Source organism: Uranotaenia lowii, chromosome 2 (genome assembly GCF_029784155.1).
Source record: "Uranotaenia lowii strain MFRU-FL chromosome 2, ASM2978415v1, whole genome shotgun sequence".
Lineage (NCBI taxonomy): Eukaryota > Metazoa > Arthropoda > Insecta > Diptera > Culicidae > Uranotaenia > Uranotaenia lowii.
The window spans coordinates 192,133,368-192,157,126 of record NC_073692.1 but is presented as its reverse complement, the minus strand read 5'-3'; the positions used below and the strand labels follow the sequence as shown (position 1 = coordinate 192,157,126).

Genomic DNA, 23,759 nt, shown 5'->3' with positions numbered 1-23,759 from the left:
ATGCGACTGTATACTTCTTTGAACAATAAGACCTCGCAATTTTCCATAAATTGTAATTTTGTTTCAAATCCCATACATATCGTTCGAAATTCCATAACTATTTTTGACCCTGCGTTTACACGGCTCTGTCGATTGAGGTTAAGCGCAATGTTTTACCTTCTTCTCTACCTATCTTGAGCGATGCCAGCTGACCAGGTGTACAGATTGTTGTGTACTTGTACTAATTGTATGATAGGTGGTAATCAATTGGTAATCGATGTCAATGAAAATATGACCTGTGACCAAGGAATATTTAAAGAAGGTAGTGTCGAGGCAGCCCTGCTTTAGTATTGGTACACACTGCGACGTCACAATCACGAAAAATCTGTTAATTTACTAGGAAATTTGCCTTTTTCCTTGATAATTTGAAGAATTTGCTGGAAATGTTCCACTTTTTATACCTGTTATTCTAGAGGGATTCTTGCTTTTCAAGATTGGTACGAAAAAAGTTGGATTTTCGAGTAATTTTTGTATGAAATAGACCGTTCGAAAGTTCGAAAGTTCGAAAAAATGGTGGATTTTCCCTACTCAAATTTGCAAAATTTTAAAATTAGTTCAAAGTGTTCAATGAAAATGATCAAGTCAGTGCATTTTAAGATCCTTATTACAAAAAAGTTATCAAAAAACAAACTTTTAAATAAGACCACATTTTTTTATTCGCAGTTTAGTAAATCGAGTTAACAATAATCAATTGATGTTAATTGTTCTACATAAGAATTGAATATGGTAAACCGATTGAATAAAAATCATGACAATCAGTTGAACACTCAATAACTACCAGCTCGACCTTTTTAAAGTAAATTTTATCTTCGTTTTTGAACGTTTTAGCTTCAAGATGACATTGCGTTCATTATTAAAATGAGAAAAAAACATAATGCAATCTTCAAAGGACCAGAAAATTTCATAACATAGTGAAATAGAGGTCTTACAACACAATCAAAATGAAATTGGAATTCATTTTCGTTCTAAAACATGATTTTCTTTCAAATTTATGCCATTCGCATATAAATTTTCGATACATTCGTTTTTGTGACGTCATAAAAAAAATCCAATATGGCTCTCGACACTACCTTATTTAAATATTCCTTGACCTGTGACCTGTTAAGCCAATAAGGATGATGAGCCCTCGTCATCGAGGGTTCCTGGTTTGTTATGGCAGTGGTCATAGTAAGAGCGAATTGGCGAACGCGACCAATGCTAACTCAAGCGGTTCAACAAATTGGCATCTGCTTCGCCGCATTCAGCATGTCAAAGCGATTCACATAACATTCCCATCAAACGTGGTTCGCCGCATTAATTCACATTCGCCGGTTCGCACCGCATGTACTATATCATTGGCCTATGTCTGTAGACCACAAATTGGGTACCAAACAAGGGTTTATGCTGATGTTATGCTGAGGCGACAAGCAACGCGTTGATGTGCAACACGTTCACGCGTACCTTCTCTCATTTAATCTTCATGGAAAAAGCTCAGACCTGTCGTACTGAGCGCTTTGGAAAGCGCGACAAAGCTGATGCCAAGGTGTTTTGTAGCTCGACAAGTAGGAAATCCAATGGGAATATTGTTTTTTCTCGGTTTGAAGCAGTGATTCCGGGTTTTAAGCACAATAGTTCGAAGATCCGTCCGAAATTGTAATAATAAACCAAAAAATATCTTAATCGGCGAGAAAATTTTCATGAATTCTTTATAGTTCCGGCAAAAAAACAAGGAATTTTGTCGGTTCAAATTTCGGCATTCTGGCAATCCGTGTCATGATCTGATGAGTTTTTAATGGTCCCGAAAGAAAGGAGACGATTCCAAGCATTATCAGATGTAAAGAAGTGATGATTTGTATAGTGAATTTCAAAGCAAAATGGCGCGCCAGTATGACATATCAATGTGTTGCATTGTTTTCTTATTGGAACTTAGAACGCGAAGCGAAGCTTGTCGCCTCTGCATGACATCAACGCATCAACCTTATAATAGGTGATAAGGTGATGCATGTGAGCACGGGGAGTGGGAGGGGGGAATTGTGAAGGGGTTCTGTTTTGTATATATGCGAGTTGTTCTCGACTTAATGAATATCATAAAGCACCATAGTTTTCTACCACGTACGATGCCGATCTGACTAATAAAATTAAGTTTTATGGACTGATTGATTGGTGATAAATCAATGATTTAGAACTTCAATTTCGAAAGTCTGTAAAATCTGTGTACTCTGCGCAAAAATCAAGGCAAAGCGCCTCATTTGGCTAAAAGGTCAAACGCGTCAAAAGTCTTTGATCTACAGACAAATCGGGGCACCTGGCAACCCAGCGCGGAAACATCGCACGCCAAATGTTCGATGTTCATATTTTTAGCACTGGGGCTTCTATGTAGAACAAAAATCGTCGCGGTGAAGTGCTAAAATTTTCACACGTATAAAAAATGTCGATTTAATCATAATTTTACCAATATTTTCCGTTCAAATCTTTTAAAAGCGGTGTCTCTTGTTCAATAACACCAAGTGAAGTTGGAATCCAAGTTGAAAAAATAATTAGTAGTGTTGATTGAAGTGACAAACAGCTCACCCAGAGGATCGACCATGGATTGTAAGTCTGCGCCATCTTTGCTCCACAATGCTCTTGATTTTTCCAGACAATGAAAGTGGGGATGATTTCTTGTTTTTGGTTCTTCGTGGCCACAATCATTATTTCATTTATTTTCATACCTGAAACTAAATCCGACTGATTTGAAATGTAATTGTTTGTAGTCTCGCCGAGTCCAGAGAGTGACAATTCTGGCTACTATAGGAACCGGAACCGTCGGGATTGCGACCGAGACAGGGACAGAGGCGTTCGTGGCCGTTCAAAGTAATTATGCTGGTTGGCGGAAGACCCGGCCACCGTTATGTGCCGGGAGCAGATTGGCCACTGGAAAAACCGGCTGGATTCATGTTTATTTTGTATCAGCTACAGGGACCGATCCGAACTAATCTTGGTCTTTTTGGTTTTTTAGGGACCGATACTACAGGAGTCGGCACAGCCGTAGTCGGTCACGATCCTATAGCCGAGAGCGGTACATCAGTGGCAACAACCGTCGAAGTCCCGAGCGGGATCTGTACCGGGACCTTATCGATCAGGACTATGGGGACAATTCCTACGATAACAGGTTCATCCAATCGAATTTAATATTAGGCATTTATTCATGTTTTAATTTTTGTAGGGATCGGTACCACCAACGGAATCGCGACAGAGATCGTCGATCCAGGGATCGGGACCGAAGGTTAGTAATATGTCCGTGGTGGAAGGACAGACATAATTCACATTAAATTTTTTCTTTGGATGTAAAAAAAGTGTTTTATCGCAAGGGTAAATTAATATGACTACATTAAAATGTAAACAGTCAGTATAAAAATATCCGCACGGCTAACAATAACATCAAACATTTTTAACAGGAACTTTTTGATCAATAGTGATGAATTGTTAGTTAAGAAAAAAATCTTTTTATATCAATCATCACTCACTGATGTACCTAACTAGCTGACCCGGTAAACATTGTTTTACTGTTAAATTAATAAATCGTTATAAACGTTAAACCACTCTGTGGTTAAACTTCATCTACACGTTCTTAACTTCTTCGTGCTCGTGAATCAATTTTTATGAAAATCTTCTTAAAATTGTTCAAGTTTTGTCCCTAGGTTGATTTTGTATGGGGGCCTCCCTTCCATAAAAAGTGAGATCCTTGGAACTATTATAAAAACCATCGCTGACCCGAAAAACTCTCGGATACCAAAATTTCACTTTATTCCGATCGTACGTTTATGCGTAATTGTGTCACAAAAAAACGCTTCCATTTTTATAAATAAAATCTTAAGATAGGTCTTAGTAGATGAAAAAAAATAGATGTTGAAAATTAACAAAGAGAAATTTATTTTATGAAATGAATTTGCGGCTTTATCGGTGAGGGTTAAAGAGTTGAAATGAAAGAAGGATAGAAGATCAGAAGAAAATTCTAAGGTGGTGAAAAGAGCGAAGAGCATTTGAAACCTCTTTAACCCTCACCGATAAAGCCGCAAATTCATTTCATAAAACAAATTCACGGTGATTTCTCCTCTTAAGAGAAATTTATTTGAAAAAATGTTTATCAAATACAGCTACGTATTTCACATAAGACAAGAACCATTCTCGAGTAACTTTATTTAGGTAATGTCCACTCTATTTGGACGTTCTTACCTTGATTAGTTCTTCTACACTGATCAAATATTTAATATGTTCAGAAAACGTTTCGAAACAAATTTCTCTTCACTCATTTTCAACATCATTTTCTTTTTATCTTGAATTCGTACATAATTTTCAAAATCTTTAGTCTTAACGTGAATCGAGTCCGTAAAAATGAATTACATTCAAATTCTTGAAACATTCTCCGATAAGACCGCTATTAGCAACCAAAACTGAGGATTATTGATTATCTTCATATGAGTTTGAATATTCCAAGCTTGATTGGAAAACTAAAGCATTCACTCTTGCTAGAAATTCTTACTCAATCTTTTTCACAATTTCATCCGCTCAGGGATCACCGCGAAAAGTCTAACAAACGCAACTACTCCCCGGTCGAGCATCCGGTGGATTTCGATGACAACTTCGACAGCGATAGCAACCAGGAGTTCTTTTACCAGCAGAAGCCTAACAACAAAATTGTTGTCCGCGGCTTGGCTGCCCACGTCACCGAAGCTGATGTAAGCTTTCAAAAAAAAAAACAACGTGTTTTTCAAGCTGCGCTGTAAATTAAAAATTTATTTTTTTCTGTACCCGCAGATTTACAGTGATCTGATCCAGTGTGGATTGCAGGCGTTGCATGTTCGGCTGATTCGGCGCAAGAAAACAGGTAATACTATTATTCCTTATTAAAATGTTAAACATATCAAATGTTATGTAAAAAAATGGTTAGTCGTGGTAAGTAACTCAGGCAATGAGGCAACACGATGGATAATAAGTAACAGTGAAACAGCAGAGTATGGTTTATCATTTTCCAAGCTGCGGCATCGAAAATGGTAAACCAGATTCAATTGATCAAAAAGGTCCAATAGTGTTCTGAGCAGTATTCATCTTTGCTGGAAGTGTCAACTCATTGTACCGCCTGACAATCGTAAAATTGATATCGTTTGTGTTTTGCTTTTTCTTCTCTTCACACCAACAAAAAAAATCTCCAAAACAACTGTTCGGCGTGTGTATGTGTGATCCTGCGATCTCTACCACTACCCACTGCTACTACTACTCTAGGTGCATCAAGAGGTTTCGCATTTGTCGAGTTCCGCACAGAAGAGGAAGCGACTCGCTGGATTAGCTACAAACAGGTATCCATGGTCACGTCAATTCTCGCCACATTTTCCAAATCTAAGCTTATGATCAATACTACGGTGAACGGCCATTGAGGAAGACGATAAAAAAGGGTAGCCCGAGATCCTTTCGAAAGCATGATGGTGGGGTGAGCTCGGTTCTGCCTATTGGAAAAATTTGTTCTGTGATTATCAGCCTAATACTGATTCGTCCACTCAATGATCAGAGATTCACAATCGTCGCTAGTCTGGCAAGGTCAGGCGTTCCGGGTTCGAATCCCGGTATCGGTAGCATATTTTGTTTTCAAGATCGACTTTCAAAATTAAATTGATCTCTCTGATATAGTAAAGGATGGTCAACATTTACTAATCTAGATATTACCATCATGTCACCATCTACCGCCCAGTTAAGCGGTTTTTCAACTTCAAACATGTGTAATAAAAAAACGACGGCAGATTTTTATTCGCTTTCTTTTCCAATACATCTCAAAACTGCTCTACTTTAAATAAAAAATTTAGTGGAATGCGAAAAATGTACGCTTTTAAAAATAATTAACTAAACGTTGAGGTGTTCAACTGGCCCTATTACCGCCCACTCGACTTTTTCGGGTATCGATAATGTTTTCTTAAGGAAAAACTATCTAACAACACGGAAACTGTTCTTTTTAATATTGTCCATGTAACGAGCTGTCAAAACCATATTTTGGATCTTGAGAGAATACATTTTGTGAAATATTTCCCGCAAATTTTGTACAAATTTTAACAAAGTGCGTTGACTGACAAAATGATGATTCCCGGCAAACAGCCTCAAGTAATCGGTTACTTTCAGCGATAAAACATCATTTTCTAACGTAATCAAACTAAATGCTTCTTACAATTTACACTTTTGACACAATACATACGTTAAAAATATAGAAATTGTGCGTGACCGGTAATTAGGAACCCACACTTTTTTTTTATACACCAATTACCGCCCATCACTAAACGCTTAAAAAAACAACAACTATTGAAAAAATCGAAAATTTTCCGATGCAAATCTATTCTACAAAAATCAAACTATCGTTTCAAGTCGATTGTAGGACAAATAGGTACTATTTAGTAAACAAAACCCCGTTTTTCCCTAGGAGCACAGTTATGCTTAGTTCGCTAACAGGCGTCGAATTCAATAATTTGACCGGAAACGAAAAACCAAATAATTTATTTCTGGCTATAGTTAGCATAATTAAGTGATGATTTTTCAGTGAAAGGGCCGAACAATGATGCCGACACAGAACACAAGTCTTATTTTTGGAGAAAAAATTCCAGTTTTTTTTTCAAAATACACACAAAAAGGTGATTTTGGGCGGTAAATGGTGCCTGGGCGGTGAATGGTGACTTGATGGTACGTATATTTTTATATATATTTTTTTTCTAAGAGAAAAACGATTGTTTCAGGATAATTTGGATTGATAAAAAAAGATACATTTTAGATTGACTCATAAAAATTTCTCCTTTAGAAGACTCATTTTTAGGTGTTTTATGTGTAAGTACTTAATAATTAAAAGACACTTACTATCCGCTAACTGGATGTTTCGGAGACGTTAAACAAAACACGTTGATAAGTTGTTATCTAGCACGAGGCTAACCGGTTTATTTTAGTTGATCAACATCCCAAACCGAGTATGATATGCTGAGAGATCTATTCTCTCTTAATATGAAAGTAAGCGAAAGGGATTTTTTACTAAAGGTGATTGTTTTTTGATTTTTTGTTTTAAGAATGTGTTAATTCGTCCAATTTACGCGCTTGAGAAAATGATTCAATCCAACTCATATGGGCTTTTTCTCGTTCAAAAAGATAAAGAATTTGTATAATTTCCTTCTACTTCTAGAACGGTAGCTTTTCTCAACCATACCCTGCTGTTGATGAATCGATTTATTGACTTACTAGATTCTTGTAGAGGGTACTTAAAAGATTTGAGCCTTACAGAAACAAAGTGTCTGATCAAACCCGAAGCGTATTAAAATCTTTCGGCATCTGCAATGTTGCTTCTATTTTTATCGGGCAGACAAATCAGGAACAAATTCTTTCAATAAACACCTACGAGCTACCTTCCAACAAAAACAGAATTCAGAAACGCTAGAATGCGGCAAATCATGCTTAAAACTCACCATCTTAGAAAAATATAGACATTAAAAAGGCTTCAATACCGGTAATAGAATTCCGTCAATCCGCCAACCAACATATCTTCAACGGACTGGATCGCCGCCGTAAGAGGAAGCTGAGAGCCCCCTTGCAAGGAGCAACCCGTGGAGGAGTTTAATAGCTCTAGTGAAGCTCTTTTACATGATAAAACTAATGTGTGTTTTTTCTTTTCTTTCCGCTTGTTTGCCTTTGCAGGGAATGCTGATGCTGGACGATCATCGTGCCATCATGCAGTACACCTACTCACTGCCGGCTGAGATGCGTTCCAAACCACAAACCGATTGGTACTGCGCTAAGGTAGTCAACTTTTGATGACTGCTTTTGGTGATGCGTTTTTAATACATTTTTGTTTTATTCAAGTGTGGTGTATTTAACTTCAAACGGCGTGAGAACTGCTTCAAATGTTTTGCCTCCCGGGAAGAGAGTGAGAAGGGAGGTGAAGGAAGTGACGAAATAAGCAATATTTTAACCAAGAAGATCATGCTCAGAAACTTGGATGCACTGACAAATGAAGAAAGCGTATTGTGTGCAATGCAGGAGAAGATTCCGGAATTAGTTTCGAAGATTTCCAAGATTTTAGTCTGTCGGGACCCATTGACACAAACTTCTAGGGGCATTTGCTACCTGCACTTTGATAACTTAATTGATTCGATGAATTCGTATAACGCGCTTAAAGCGGTAGCTCCGATCCTGAAAATTGACGGTCGAGAGGTACTGATCTCGTACTGTATCGATGCCGAGAATAGGAATCTGGTCAAGGGCAATGGCAAGAACCCGAACAACGGATCAGGCTTTCAGGATCCAAACGCTGCTGGTGGAAGCTCTTCGGCAGCGGCTTTTGCCGGAAGCTACCAGTATACCTTAGCAGATGTTCCACGGTTGGCCGAATACAGTGCCGCAGTCTATGCCTCAAATCCAACGGAACATGAACACTACCTACAATTCTACACCAATTATTACATGACTCAAATAGCACAGGTAATTGAAGTTAAAAGTTCGTCAAGTTTAAAATTATTAAAAATTTTTCTATTTTCCAGGGCCAGATGAGCAATTTTCCAACCGAGGCTCAACTGGGCGAAACGGCTAATTCCGGTGCCGCAGTAGCTCAATCAGCTATGGCTCGGAAGCAGGGATCTAAAAACAAAACTGATACAAGCGATAGTGGACTAATTGCTCCGCCTCCACCTACTATCACACAACCACAACCCCTTGAAATTCCAAACGGAACCGATGGTAAAAAATATCGTAAGTTTTAAATTTCATCTTCTAGCTTAGATCGTAAATTAACACGTAACAATCGATTCACAGCTCAACCTGATGTCACTCAATACCAATACGATGAAACATCCGGATTTTACTATGACCCAACTACCGGTCTGTACTACGATTCCAATTCTCAGTACTACTACAACAACGAAACTTGCTCATATCTTTACTGGGATAATGACAATAGTACATACGTAGCAGCACCGACGTCCTCGGCAGCTGCCACCGGTACAACCGCACCCACAGCTGATACCGAAAAAGATTCCGATTCAACCTCATCCGCTGCCAACGGGAAAAAGGAAGAAAAATCCAAATCCAAGGATCAAAACCAAGATAAGGTGAAGGTGGCCAAAAAAATTGTCAAAGACATGGAAAAGTGGGCGAAACAGCTAAACCAGAAGAAGGACTACAATGTGATTCAACCTCCGGCAAAAGTGGAAGAAGCCACCTTGTACTCTTCACATGGGCACATTTCAACAAGGCCCGCAGAAAGCTCAGGTGGTTATGCCGACGTAGGATTTTCGCTTCTAGAAAAGAAACCTACCCAAACAGTTAGCAACTATCTGATCACTCAGGCTAAAACTAACGTCAGCAAGGCCGCTGGTCCAGTCGGTAATCTAGTGTCAACGTACGGTTCCGACTCGGACAATGAAGTAGACGATGGCAACGCTTGCGACCGGGATTACATCGACCACGAGAAACTCACATGTTTGCTGTGCAAACGAGGTTTCCAATCAATGGAAATCCTAACGAAGCACATCAAAATGTCTGCTCTCCACAAAGAAAACTTACAAAAACTACAGGGCAGCAGTGGTGCTACTGGAAATATGGCAAAGGGTTTGTCTTACCGGGATAGGGCGAAGGAAAGGCGACTGAAGTATGGAGAAGCCGATCCACCTCCCGTCAACAAAAGTAAAGAGCGATTCCAGCGGGAAATGGAAAAACAAACTCAGGCAGCCTTCTCGGCACCCAACTTGGCGAATGTACCAATTGGCCAAAACAACGTGGGCAACAAACTGCTCCAAAAGATGGGCTGGTCTGAGGGACAAGGTCTGGGTAGGGCCAACCAGGGACGTACTAATATTATTGAGGTAAGTTGTTCTTTTTTAAACTGTTTTGAAAGCTTTTGGTCCGGAAGCTTCATTTCCCAACTACTTTTAGACTGAAGCGCGGGTTGCGAACGCTGGCTTGGGTACCAAAGCTACCTATCACGGAGCCAGTGGAGACGATTACAAAACCTACATTAAAAAAATGATGAAATCGCGGTACGAACAGGCAGACATGAAGGATTAGGATTAGTATTTAGTTGATAAGCCGTGTAGGGCTGTGGTTTCTTTTTTAGAAAACTTTCCAGCATTGTGCGATGAAAAATTAACAAATTTTTATTGTTAGATAATTTAAAGTATGAACAATTCTAGATCATAGACTTTAAATCGTACGAAATTATTGATCCGAAATTAAGTCCTTGCACTTTTTCTGCTATGTTAATTCAATCAAATACCTAATAGCGCGAGCTATTAAGATTTGGATTTAAACAGTAGATAATGGTGTTATAATGTTATGATTTATCTCTTCCCAACTCCTCAAAATTACCATTTTCTATTAAACTTTCACAATTACCAATAGAATATTTCGCACGTTCTGTTTTGGTTCTGCTGTTATTGTTATCAATCCAGTTTAACTGGGCGAAGAACGTATTCATAAAGGTTAACCAATTTTGAAAGTTTCTAGAGTCTGGTCATTTTGAATTTATTCGGTTCTCCATTTTCAACATAGGTACTGGTGTTCTAAAATACTTTTCTAGCTTAAGTGGGTATATATTCAGAAAAAAAGGTATAGTAGTTCCCCCCTAGTAAGCCCCATTGTGTTTTGCTACGGAAGGATTGATAACTTCCGCACTAGCAATCTCACACATAACTGTATCAATCTGGCATTTTTGCAAGGCGACCTTTAACGGTCACGTCAAGCAATAGGGACCCAAAGTTTAGATCCTGACACTTTCTGTCCTCGGCCTGGGGACTTTTCCCATGGTGAATCTGTGAACGAGGAGTTATCAAGGTAACTCTTATGTAACCACGAGAATTGAGCTGGGAAGAACCACATGAACCCGGTTCACTGAAGTTGACACTGCGGGTTTTGTTGGTTGGCTGAAATTTTGGTTCTAGCGATTGATATCGGCATCTGATGTCAAATTTTCCCCTAAACGATGTTTTGATTTTGATGATTAACCAACCATATTTTCCAATTGGAACGAACATGTAACGCTTCCAGTCGAAAGCTCGTTTATCCGAACTTCATGGGCGTTATGTTTTGTTTTCGTGGAAAAGCTCGCTCGTCAAATTACAGCTCTACAGTAGAGATCGGGTGAAAAAATAATTTTCAGTATAGAAATAACTTTACGGAGTTGACCGTAACGGAAAAATATTGTAGTACCTAGCTTTAGTTTAGACCATAAATTCCTTTAATTTTAAGTGCGAGGGTAACCTTTTTGCGAAATTTCAGGTCAGCGAAGTCGAATCTGTAAGTACATGTATAACGAAACGATCGGAAATAGTAACAAACAACTGTTTGTTTCTATTTAAATCAAAATCCCTCATTTGGAAACCTAATTGAATTATTATTTTCTTCATCGATAATTTATTTAAATATTGCTGGTATCCAATTCATACCTGTTGACATTCCACCAATAAAATTATTAATTGAAAACTTACGCAATTTTGTATCCCTGCTAAAGATAGGAAAATAATATTTTTTCAAATGCAGTTTTTTTTTTCATGCAAGGCCAATATTTGAAAAAAATTGAATATGGTACTTCTTGAAACTAATTTCTGTAAATCCGGTAAGATCCATTAAATTTTTATTTTGTTATTCCTTTTTTCACAGACTTAGTGTTTATAAACTTCCTAAAATGAGCGATGATTCAAAATTAATTGGTAAACCTTTTTCAGCTTTAAAACATAGGCTTTATGAGGTACACCGGGGTAAGTGTGGACGCGGGGTAAGTGTGGACGATGGCTATAAAAACAATACTGTGCACTATTTTTTTCAAACTTTTGATGCAGAATGTTCAATTTACTTGTAATCTATCCAATAACTGTGAAAAAGATACGATTCAGACAATAACGGTTGTTTACAGCGACTTTTTCGGAATTTTCTATTTTCAACTTCGATGTCGAGTTGATGTGCATCTTTTTCAATTGCAAATTTCTCCTAAACTAGCTGGCTCTCGATGAAAAACTCTACATTGAAACAATCCTTACATTCCAAACAACCAGTTAGGAAAAGAAACGGCGGGTTAAAATTAAGAAAAAAGAGTTTGTTTACAAAAAACTAAAATTTTGTCTCCAACCCCTACCTGGGGTAAGTGTGGACGGCTTTAAAAAGACGATGTTTACACATTTTTTTCAATTTTCTGTCCTTCATCCTTTATGAGTTGTATTATTTAGCTATATTAAGCATTCGGATCATGAAAATTTGAGTAAAGTACTTATTTGTTCTGTGTTTTTGATGAAATCGGATCTCGTGTGTTGTAACATAAATTACACACTATATTTATAGTATCATGAACTTTTTTCAAAATTTTGGACGGTTCGAGCAATAAAGTAACGTATTCAACCAAGAAAACACAAATTTTTTGAAAATTTTCTGAGAAATCAAAGGGAAAATCTACCGCCCACACTTACCCCATAAAGCGGGGTAAGTGAAGACACCAGCCGTCCATAACGATTTGCGCGATAACTTTTTTCGCTTTGCTTCTATCGAGCTCATCTCTTCAGCTTTTGTAAAAAAACATGTTCTGCATCACATTGAACGTCAATTTATCAAAATTGCTCCACTGCTGATTTTTTTATGATTTTTTAAAGTTGAACTATACGAAAACCCGTCCACACTTACCCCGGTGTACCTTATATAAATTGATAAAGGAAAGCAACAAACGGTAATTTATGCTATTCAATTAAACGCTTTCTCTACAGATATCATCGGTATCAAATGTTGAATACGGCGAATGCGCCAACATTGCTGTTTAAAAAAAACCCCTTTCAGTTTGACAGCTCAATAAGTTCCCAGCAGAAATATTTTGTTTCATTTATTTCTCAAAAATCAAACATCCTTTAGAAAACTTTGTATAATCAAAAATACATACGTCCCGAACTTAGTTTTTCACCCAGCTGATAACTCGTCTACATTTGGCGCATTCGCTCTTTCCAAAATTTGCTACCGATTTGATTCAACTATGGTGTATGGACTGCTAATTCCCTTTTTGTTCTTCACTCCTAGAACTCTTACCTACCCCATCCATTCCATCGTTCGTTAGGTAAATTTCCATCAATCGCTAGTGAACAATGTAACCGGCTGGTGTAGTGGTTAGGTAAAATGTTGTGAACTCATACTTACCTGGCATAGGGGTTACCGTGATCATCAAGGCGGTTCCCCCAGGGTGAGGCCTTTCCATTGCACTTCGGTTAGGTTGACCCCTGCGATTATCCCTCATGTGGATAACTCGTATGCGAAATTTTTGGTAGCCGGGACGTGCGTACGCGCACATCCCGATCTTTTTCATAAATTAAAAATCAGAGGGAAAGATTGAAAGATTCATATCAATAAGGCATAATTAGACAAGGTATCTGCCTATAGTGTGCCAGGGAAAAAGTTTTGCGCGCGTAAGATAATGCTGCATACACCGAGGATTACTAGATGAATAGTAATGACGACATTATCAGGAAGATATCACCTTATTATATTGTACACCGTGCATAATCAACTGTTCTCTGTTGTTTATTTCACATCTTCCGTAACCATATCGCGCGCGATTATACATTTTGACGATATTATAATTCGCGAATAATCTTGTTCGTCAGTTCGGTTTAGTTTTTAGTGGCTCTTAAGATCTTGTTTCAAATGTTCATTAAAGGCCATTTCAGAAACATGGATCAAAATTACGAGGATGTCCTTAGGGGATCGTCCCTAGCTTTGTTTGGGTAGGCTTGGAAACACGTGGCCTTCCTAGATCTGAGTAAACCTAGTGGACGTCATAAAAACATTGATAAAAGCTAAGAGGCTGACTCCTTACGCTGCGGCTTCGTCCTTATACGTATCGGGTTGCGGATCGCGCTAGGAGGGGATATTGTCTTTCGCTTTCGGTAAGCCTTGAAAAACGGGGTCTTCCTAGATCTTTGCTTAAACCTAGAAAACGGGGCCGTCTTAAAAACATGGATCAGAGCTTAGAGGCTGCCACGTCACGCTGTGCATTCGAACTAGAACGACGTATGGTCCTAAGTTAGGACTCCTAACGCTTCGCATTGCGACCATACGTCATGTCGCCCTCCTGAGAAACACGGGGCAGCGAAAAAAAAACCGCGAAGGCTCCTGCCGCAAAAAAAACACCGCCAGACAAGGCCATTTGCAAATGGTGAACCGCCAATAGCCATGCCACGATTTTAGATTCATATACCAAATGGCAAACCGCCAGAATAGCATACCACCAAACACTTATACCGCTGATGTGAAAACCGCGGGCAGAGGTGTACAACTCTAAAAAGTTCATAAACTAATTCTAACCAAAAATTTCACATATGAGTTATCCACATGAGGGATAATCGCAGGGGTCTACCTAACCGAATTGAATTCACAGCATTTTAACCAACCACTACCCATGTCGGCGGCTTACTGTTCAGACGATAGCCGTGTTTAAGAACTTGGTAACAAATAACATTAAATCACATTCAAACTGCAAGAATACGTTTTTCTTTAATTTTTTTTTTATTTTTTCATTATGTTTTACACGATGACAGCAACATGCTATAAGATTATTTCAACGAGCACTATTGATAATTTCATGACGACTTTCCTGCCTCCACTGAAACTTTTGTATGGTAATGATTAGATAAGCCATCGTGTTGTGACTTAGTTTAACACTCGCTTAACATTTCACTTATGTTAGATAAATTACGCACTAGTGAGAGCATCAACGCCCGGCAGCAATTTGCCTTCCAGTAGTTCAAGGGAAGCGCCGCCACCGGTCGAAACGTGGGACACCTGAGACTCTGTTCCCCACTTAGCACAGCAAGAAGCTGTGTCGCCACCGCCGATTATGCTTACGGTGCCAGCTTTGGTTGCAGCAACAACGCCATCCATCAGAGCCTTGGTACCGTTGGCAAAGTTGGGGAATTCAAACACGCCAGGTGGTCCATTCCATACGATGATCTTGGCCCGAGCAATAGGGGCAGCAAAAGCTTCGCGCGATTTCGGTCCGACATCCAAACCCATATGACCAGCAGGGATTCCTCCCTCAACAGTGGCTGCACCAACGGTAGCATCTTCCGCAAACTTATCTCCGGTAACGAAATCGACTGGCAAGTGCAGCTGGACATTGTTCTTCTTTGCCTTGTCCACCAACTTTTGGACAATTTTCGAACCTTCCTCATCATACAACGAACCTCCGATTTCCATGTTGTTCAATACTTTGAGGAATGTAAATGCCATTCCGCCACCAATGATCATCTCATTGACTTTGTCCAAAAGATTCTCGATAAGCTGAATCTTGTCAGCAACCTTGGCACCACCCAGAATGGCCAAGAATGGACGTGGTGGGTTGTCGAGAGCCTGGCCGAAGTAACGCAGTTCCTTGTTCAACAACAGTCCAGCTGCACGTTGAGCGTATCCTTCGCCCATCATCGAGCTGTGAGCACGATGAGCCGTTCCGAAGGCATCATCTACATAGACGTCACCGAGCTTGGCCAAGCTTTCACGGAAAACTTTGACCTTATCCTTATCAGCTTTAACCTAACGAGAGGGAAAAGACAACAAAAACAAAATGAATGACGCCGTTCTGTATCAAACATGCACAATCAAAGGAGATGACGTAATGTTATGCAATTTCAAACTGAGAACGATAAGAGAAAAGTGAAAACAATCAGCTTAAGAATAGCTCCTACCTTGTTGCCCGATGCATCTACGCCCTTGCCTTCCTCCTCAACGTAGAAACGGACGTTCTCAAGAAGAATAACCGATCCCGTGGCAGGGTCCTTGCAAGCAGCTTCGACCTCAGCGCCTACGCAATCATTCAGGAAGGTCACATCACGGCCGAGCAGTTTCTTCAGCTCATCGGCCACCGGGGCCAGTGTATATTTAAGGTTTTTGTTGCCATCGGGACGACCCAGATGAGAAGCTAGGACCACCGATTTGGCTCCCTTTTCCAGAGCATACTTAATACTGTCCAAAGCGGCCACAATACGCTGGTTGCTGGTGATTTTTCCCTCCTTGATAGGAACGTTGAAGTCAACGCTGTTTATTCCAGAATATAATACATTAATCCTTCAGTATGAAACACCCATCTGATTTCCTAAAAACTTACCGCATGAAAACTCGCTTTCCGCTCAGGTCGACATTTTCAATACTAAGTTTGTTGAGAGCCATCGTGAATGTTAGTTTGCAGAACTTTCTGATAATAGTTTTAAACTTTATTAACCTGTCTAAGGATGCGGCCACAGAAAACACTCGTTGTTTCACTGCCCGCTTTCGATGTAAAATGGTTGTTCCTAGCAGGAGGATGTGAAAAAATTGATGCGCTGAAAGTCACATCAAGGGCACCGCAAGACGGGATCGAAAATTGTATGCGAAACAAACGATGAAAGGTTTGTGCTTATCGCTCGGCGGTGTTGCAAAATTGCGCACATTTCGTTTGTGGTAAGCCGTCTATACCATGGAAGGTGTGCCTGTTTTATTTTGTGTAAATGTGTTTACCAAAACTCGGTATCGATTTTTGAAAAGGGCCAATACGCCAAGACCTCTGTTTTGATAAACGCTCATGAAAAAATCTACAACTGAAATAAACTGAAATTTTTAAAAATAAAAAAGTATTATATTTTTAGATTTAAAAAAAGTGTAATACTTTTATGCTAGTAACTAGATTTGGTACATACGTCCTTTTCAAAAATCGATATCGAACTATATTAATGAAACAAATTTAAAACCTTTTTATGGTTGTCTGAATTCACGGAATACGCCTACGCCTTTACGCGGTTTTTAAACACGGGTTTTAACAGCATTTTTAGCTATTAATACACGTTTTTTACACACTCTTCGTATTTAACACGCAATCTAAGAAAATAAATAAATATTTTCCCAATCGATAATATTTAGAAATGAAACCTGAGACTAAGATACGATATCTGCAACATGATACCTGCCTGAGACATAGAAAACTAAAAATTTGATTTAGACATAAGACCTGAAACCCACAGACCTAAGCCATGAAACATGAGATATGAGGCTTGAAACATGAGCCTAATTCTAATGTTGGGAGAAGAAGAGGAGCGATAAGGGTTTAATCAAAGCTCGCGAAGACCTCCATGGAAAGTACAAAGAATGTAAATAAAATCAATAATGTTCTTTCCGTTCTACTGTTCAAAATGTTTGTCAGAGATTTAATATGCCTCAATTGTAATAATAGTTTCGTATATTTTACTATATTTTTTCAAGTTTTATTCGAATGATTTCCTGTTAACGCCACTTTAAAACAGTTTTACACTCGCAATAGTTAGTACCTAAACCCATCAATAAGTTGTTTGTCGTCAATAACACAATGCAAATTCTAAATTTCGCATTCCTTTGTTTTCCTATGTTCGGAGATAATATAGTGCTATTGTTTTGATCCTCCTTCGAACTGCTAGTCACTCGCTGCATATGATAATTATCATGTTCATGTGTGTACTGTATGTCTACATATATCTGTGTTTTATTAATTTGGGGGGATAATTGTTTTATTTCACATCCAATATAAACATCCAGGTAAAACACTTATTCCGAACACTGCCAGGCGTCTCGGTCAGGAGTGAGTTACGGGGTTTTTAACTCGCACATATCATTAAATATTTTGTATAATATATCTCTAAAGTGGAAAAATAATTGTAAAGTACTAAAAAGAAATAATCATATAATTTTTAAGCAGTTTAAAACTACTACCACTTTCCCATGAATGCTTTACGGTAGCGCAATGCTCTGGTTCGATTCTGCGAGATACTTCGGCCAGGCGACGCGGATCTGTGCTGTTGGACCGAAGAATGTTGTTGCTGTAGTTGTTCGTCTTCTTCTTCGTTTTCATCTTCTTCCTCGATGGTGTCATTGTCGTCATCGCCATCGTTGCTAGGTGGACGCCGCAGAAATGGGCCACCGCAATGAGTTTTTTGAACAATGGATAATGCCGGAACCACTCGATTACCGTTCAGATCTGCAAGCACTTGCTGTTGGCAGGTTGTTGTTGTGGTTTCAACTGGCTGATAGTTGTTACTGTTGAACATTGACGATTTCGGCGCAGAGTAACCGATGTTGTTTGATTTGTAAACAGAGTTGTTGTTGTTATTGTTGTTGACGCAATTGCTGCTGTTGCTACTGGAGGTTATCCTAAATCGATTGCTGAAGCTAGTTTCGTTGCCAGCCAGCTAGCTCAATAGGGTTCTGATTTCTTTGTGCATGTGACAGAGGAAGTCTACGTAACTGGCCGACCCGTCAGACATACCACGGTCCTCGACCAAAAAGTGACGCAGCACATTTTCCAGCTTGTCGCGTTGTTTCACCAGAGTCAACTACGAAATGAAATTAAAAAAGATTAGAGCAGTTTTGCACACTTCATCACTTGTGTCTAAAACAGCAACTTACCCTCATGCAACGATTTTTTTCGGCTTGTATACTTTCGACAACAGCCCTCACCCGTTTCGAAAGAGGATTATCGAATACTGGCAAACCCGTGCGGTCGGTATCAATCTGCTGCGTGCACTGGGCACCAAACACTGATTGAGTGAATTCCGGGGACAAACCGAGACCGAGCCACATGAACATATGAATACCGTTTTCTGGAAGAAATTAAACAGATTAGTCTTGGACAGTTGAATTACGTATTCACATACCTAAAATATAAGCTCCATCTTCCATCATCTTCTCAGCCGTGCATCGTATTGAAGCCGGCATATTCGAGTCCTCTACATTGACATCGTGGATCGGGATCAACCGTGGATAAAAGAACTGTACTGAGGTTTGTAGATCCATGCTCATCACAAAATAGATAACGTAAGAGCGATCGTCCAAGGTCAGATCAGAACCACCAGAAAACGAGTCATTCTTCAATAAGCAGGAAACATACAAGGGCAGCAGCTTCATACATTCCGGAAGAATCAGCTGGCCGGCCGAAGTTGGAGAGGCGCAATTTTTCCTGTAACAGGCCAAGATCTGGGCCGCACGACTGATGAGCGAATCCTTTATGACCTTTGGATTGTTTTCCATAAGCTTGAACAGGCCTTGCTTGGCAAAGAACAAGATCATCGTATCCAGGTCACATGTACGGAACAAATCTGCCAACTGGTTACAGGTTTTCATACTCAAGTTAAGAATGCGCAACCTACGCTGACCGGAACAAGAAGTATACAGAAGAGCCACCTGTATGAAAACGTTCTCGTCGGTGAGCTTGTCGTCATGCTTTATCTCCACCGCAACTGATTTGTCGCAATCTAGAAAAAGTTTAAATTTGTTGTTTAGGATTGATCAAACAATGAAACGTGTACCTACATTGTTACTTACCAATACTGGCAACTTCCATATCGGTTGTGTTTGACATGAAAAAGTGTCCGTAAAAATCTGTCGGTCGAATACCGGTTGATGTACGAACACGCATCACCGTATCGAAAGCGATAGGTCTCGAGATGTTTTTGATCACGTCGTTGACAACCCGTTGACCATCTATGTCAGCCTTTTTGAAAAGAATACAAATATTAACTCTCAATCACCGCTTATTTAAAATTGAAAATCTTACTTGGAAATAAGTATATTTGTAAATTTCGCCTCCAGTGAGTCGCGCTACTTGGCCGATGGTTGCTAAATCGATGTACGAATTATTGAAAACAAACAAATCCACTGACACACCGGCACCGACGCAATCCTGACCCAACATATTGTAAACGGTTGATTGTGGAGCTGAAATGCAGATACCATTTTCATTACCATTCCTTTAAACCAAATATGTTATCTTAAGTCTTACTCAAAACGGTCTTTTCTTTATCCGTGCCCAGCAGCTTTCGATCATCGCGCATCTTCAGTTTTCCTGGGGCTTCGGCCGTCGGCAGCGATGAGTGGAACACGTAAAGCTTGCCAACACTTTCGGAGGCCTTCAAAGCTTCTAGGCCAGCTTGTAAGGCCGGCAGCAGGATGGTTTCGGTTTCTCGCGTGTCCCCAAACATGCGCGGAATTTGTTCCATGAGCGAATCAATCAGAGCGCTGGACTCTTCCGGATCGACGAGGAATCCATCCAACAACGGCATAAACATTTCCTGTTTGGACATATTCAGGTTAGTGAATAGTTTTGATGGTTTGAAATTATCAGCGAGTTGTCTTTTCAGTTCCTACTCTAAATTTCACAGGTGCACTGTAATATTTAAACTTTAACTCTAAATATTTCACCAAATTTAAAGTCTATAAATTTAAATCAGCGCGCGTGGCTCAAAAGTATGTAGAGTAGGTACCTATTTCAAAATGACATTTATGTTAAAAACATGCTTACCTGAACATCGCCAACGACCATCATTTGCGGTTGAGCCAGGTTACTTTTCAAATTATAAAAGTGCACCGAACTGTTGTAGGTAATAAAACCCACCTTCATTGTGGACCGAGTTTGTCCCTCATCGATGGGCAAATTGCGGATTATATTTTTCATCTCAGCACACAAAAGGTGTACCAATCCGGATTTGACGTTATTGTAAGAAACATCAATGACGAAAACCATTGCCGGAGATTTTGGTAATACATTATTACGACAATAGTCCTTGGTAGCCACGAATTCGTACGTTCCCAGAACCAACTCCGGGCGTTCATATTTGTCCATCCTCTGGCCAGTGTGATCCAAGTGTTGGAAGTATTCTGCTGGCACATCGGTAGTAGCCTTGCACAGCAAACACTGGAAACGACGACCTCCGTCGATAAATTGCATAAACGGACACATGTAAGCTTTGCAGCGGATGCAACGGATCGGTCCTAGTTCTCCAAAATTGACAATAGGTGGCGCCAGTTCCTTATCGGCCAACCGAGCAAATGGCGAAATGATTAGCGCGAATGGAACCGCACTCTGCTTCATCATGTCCGTGTTAACCGGGACATTGTACATCGTCGATCGCATGAAGCGAGGCCCGGTGTTACCTTGATCCTGGGTAACGTACTTGGTCGTCACCAAAGGCGGAACCAATCCAGCTTGATTTGTTGCGAAAACACCACCACATGAACGCTGGTTTTCGGTCATCACCTGAATAGGATTGGGCATACTGTCCGGATCGAGACGTTTCTGTTGTGGCGCCGCTGGCATTCCCCCGGGAGGGTATTGGGGTGATCCTGGACCCTGCTGTGGGTACTGCTGCTGATGACCTGGCATCTGGCCATACCCGGGAGCTCCCGGTTGTTGCTAGATATAAAGTAAAACAGTGAATTCAGTTAAGTAATTCAATTCGAATTATCTTTTTATTTCTTGTTCTTAATTAGGATTGAATGCAACAAAGATCCTAATTCCCGTAAAAAATGGTTTTAAAAGTTATTTATATTAATGAGGGTTATCCAATTTTTACATTTTGCTAAAAGTGGAGTTAGTTAAGGAAAGGACTGCGAAGCAGTCAATTGAACAACGTGGTTGAGAAAAATTCAGAGGTTGACATTCAAATTCACTAAGGCGACTTCTCCGGTTAAATATCGCAAGACTGAAGCAACCTGAATCGCAATCGGTCGAAGCAGCGCTGCCGGCAGAGGGCGAGCTTGACGAAGCCCCTCTTGAGGACTGTTGGGATACCATCAAGACAGCCATCAACAATGCTGCGGAGAACGTCATCGACTATGTGGAGCGAACTCGGCGGAACGACTGGTTTGACGAGGAGTGTAGGAGGGTGATGGACGAAGAGAATGCCGCGCGGGCGGCAGTAGTGCAAAGAGGCACCCGTCGAAATGTGGAAAATCACCGACAGCGGACGAGGCAGCGAGTCCGAATTTTCCAGGAGAAAAAGCGCCGCCTGGAGGAGGAGGAGCTCAAGGAGCAGCGGCATCGTTCCCGAGAAACACGAAAGTTCTAACAGAAACTCAACGCCTCCCACAAAGGCTTCGTGCCGCAAGCCGAAATGTGCCGGGATAGGGACGGGGGCATCCTGACGGACAATCGTGAGGTGATCACGGCGCACATGCAGGAGATCAAGACGGTGGGGGAAGGTACATCGCCGGCGTAGCCAACGACGTAGAGGAGCCACTCCCAACGATGAGTGAAGTTAAGGAAGCCATTCGCCAGCTGAATAGAAACAAGTCGGCTGGGAAGGATGGCATCGCAGCTGAGCTCATCAAAATGGGCCCGGACAAGTTGGTCGATTGCCTACACTGGCTGATAATCCGGATCTGGTACATAGAACAGCTACCGGAGGAGTGGAAGGAGGGGGTAATATGCCCCATCTACAAGAAGGGCGACAAATTGGACTGTGAGAACTACCGAGCGATCACTATCCTCAATACCGCCTACAAAGTGTTGTCCCGAATCCTACTCCGTCGCCTAACGCCACAAGCAAACAGATTCGTGGGAAGTCATCAGGCCGGCTTCATGAAGGGACGGTCTACGACGGACCAGATTTTCACATTACGACAAATCCTCCAAAAATGCCGGGAACACCAAGTCTCTACGCACCATCTATTCATCGACTTCAGAGTCGCATCATGGACGAGAACGGCTTTTCCGGGAAGCTGATCAGACTGATCAAGGCGACGATGGATGGAACGCAGTGCTGTGTGCGGATTTCGGGTGAATTGTCGAGTTCATTCGAAACGCGCAGGGGGCTTCGACAAGGTGATGGTCTATCATGCATGATGTTCAACGTGGCGCTAGAAGGTGTTATTCGACGAGCGGTGGGCGAAATGCGGGGCACGATTTTCAACAGATCCAGTCAAGACGACGTCCAGAACGAAGTACATGCTGGCCTGCGGATCCGACCTGCGTACACTTGGAGTATTCGAACGACGAGTGTTAAGAACCATCTTTGGCGGCGTACAGGAGAACGGAGTGTGGAGGCGAAGGATGAACCACGAGCTCGCGCGACTTTACGGCGAACCTAGTATCTAGAAGGTGGTGAAGGCCGGCCGGATACGCAGGGCGGGACATGTTGCGGGAATGCCGGACGACTGTCCTGCAAAAGAGATGTTCGTTACGAATCCGGTAGGACAAGACGAGCGGGGGCGCAACGAGCGAGGTGGTTAGACCAAGTGGAGCGTGATCTGGCGAACGTGGGGTGTCCGAGAAATTATAGAACGGTTGCCATGGACCGAGTGAATTTTAGGAATTAAGTTCGTCAAGTTATGTCGTGAGACGAAATACTATGTAAATAAGAAATAAATAAGGCGACTTCAGCGCAAACATGGGCTCTGATAAACAAAACTTTGAACGCATCACGAGGCACCACGGGCCAAGGCAGATGAGCGTCAACGGGGAGCTGTTTTAGAATTTTGTGGCAACATGATGATCGTTGTATCGCTTTTGCTTTTCGACTAGCACATAAGGTTATTTGAGACCTGATATAGCCGAATAGAAAATCAAATTGATCATATCTGCATCATCTGAACATAGATATGATAGGATTCCTCTAGCTGTCCGTAACAAACGAAACGCAGACATTTCTTCTGAACATCACCTCATTCTTGGTGAGATTTTGGAGAATTCAGAGCTGAAAAGGTTGTACGTTGAGCAGCTTGAATCCCGAGGTAGATGGAACAATTGAAGTACAGTGAGGTGGAATCTCGTATGCTATTATTACGACGAGCTTTGATACTCTCGGTGAAATATGTGAAGTGATTGGATGTCGGATGAAACCTGGAGGATGAATGTTGATCGGAGAAAGACGAAAGTCAAAATTGAGCCGGCATGTACCAGGACAACCAAAGCATCCGAACGCTAACGATATGCGGAACCGAAAAAAAAA

At 40.8% G+C, this 23,759-nt stretch overlaps 3 protein-coding genes and 1 non-coding gene across 5 annotated transcripts; 2 read left to right on the top strand and 2 right to left on the bottom strand.

The window, feature by feature from the left end:
* The first annotated feature begins 2,384 nt into the window (after positions 1–2,384).
* LOC129745830 (RNA-binding protein 5-B-like) lies at positions 2,385–10,217 on the top strand. Of its 2 annotated transcripts, XM_055739187.1 has the most exons (12): positions 2,385–2,610; positions 2,772–2,871; positions 3,017–3,169; positions 3,224–3,283; positions 4,571–4,736; positions 4,816–4,885; positions 5,281–5,354; positions 7,714–7,815; positions 7,879–8,496; positions 8,556–8,763; positions 8,827–9,875; positions 9,946–10,217. In XM_055739187.1, exons 1-12 carry the CDS (start codon positions 2,604–2,606, stop codon positions 10,075–10,077), a joined length of 2,739 nt encoding a protein of 912 aa, XP_055595162.1. In that variant the 5' UTR covers positions 2,385–2,603; the 3' UTR covers positions 10,078–10,217. The 2 variants fall into 2 exon arrangements, with proteins under 2 accessions (XP_055595162.1, XP_055595161.1); XM_055739186.1 differs by having other exon boundaries at positions 3,017–3,283.
* Positions 10,218–13,171: 2,954 nt separating this feature from the next.
* Positions 13,172–13,335, top strand: LOC129750261 (U1 spliceosomal RNA). The gene has a single exon (XR_008738377.1). It is a non-coding gene; the product is annotated as a U1 spliceosomal RNA (small nuclear RNA).
* Positions 13,336–14,544: 1,209 nt separating this feature from the next.
* On the bottom strand, positions 14,545–16,399 carry LOC129744777 (phosphoglycerate kinase). The gene is made up of 3 exons (XM_055737480.1): positions 16,139–16,399; positions 15,720–16,068; positions 14,545–15,567 (listed from the first exon to the last, which is right to left on the bottom strand). Exons 1-3 carry the CDS (start codon positions 16,198–16,200, stop codon positions 14,731–14,733), a joined length of 1,248 nt encoding a protein of 415 aa, XP_055593455.1. The 5' UTR covers positions 16,201–16,399; the 3' UTR covers positions 14,545–14,730.
* An 825-nt stretch (positions 16,400–17,224) lies between these two features.
* On the bottom strand, positions 17,225–21,224 carry LOC129747916 (protein transport protein Sec24C). The gene is made up of 7 exons (XM_055742335.1): positions 20,333–21,224; positions 19,814–20,102; positions 19,589–19,749; positions 19,357–19,525; positions 18,690–19,286; positions 18,442–18,635; positions 17,225–18,368 (listed from the first exon to the last, which is right to left on the bottom strand). Exons 1-7 carry the CDS (start codon positions 21,191–21,193, stop codon positions 18,225–18,227), a joined length of 2,415 nt encoding a protein of 804 aa, XP_055598310.1. The 5' UTR covers positions 21,194–21,224; the 3' UTR covers positions 17,225–18,224.
* Positions 21,225–23,759: the final 2,535 nt, after the last annotated feature.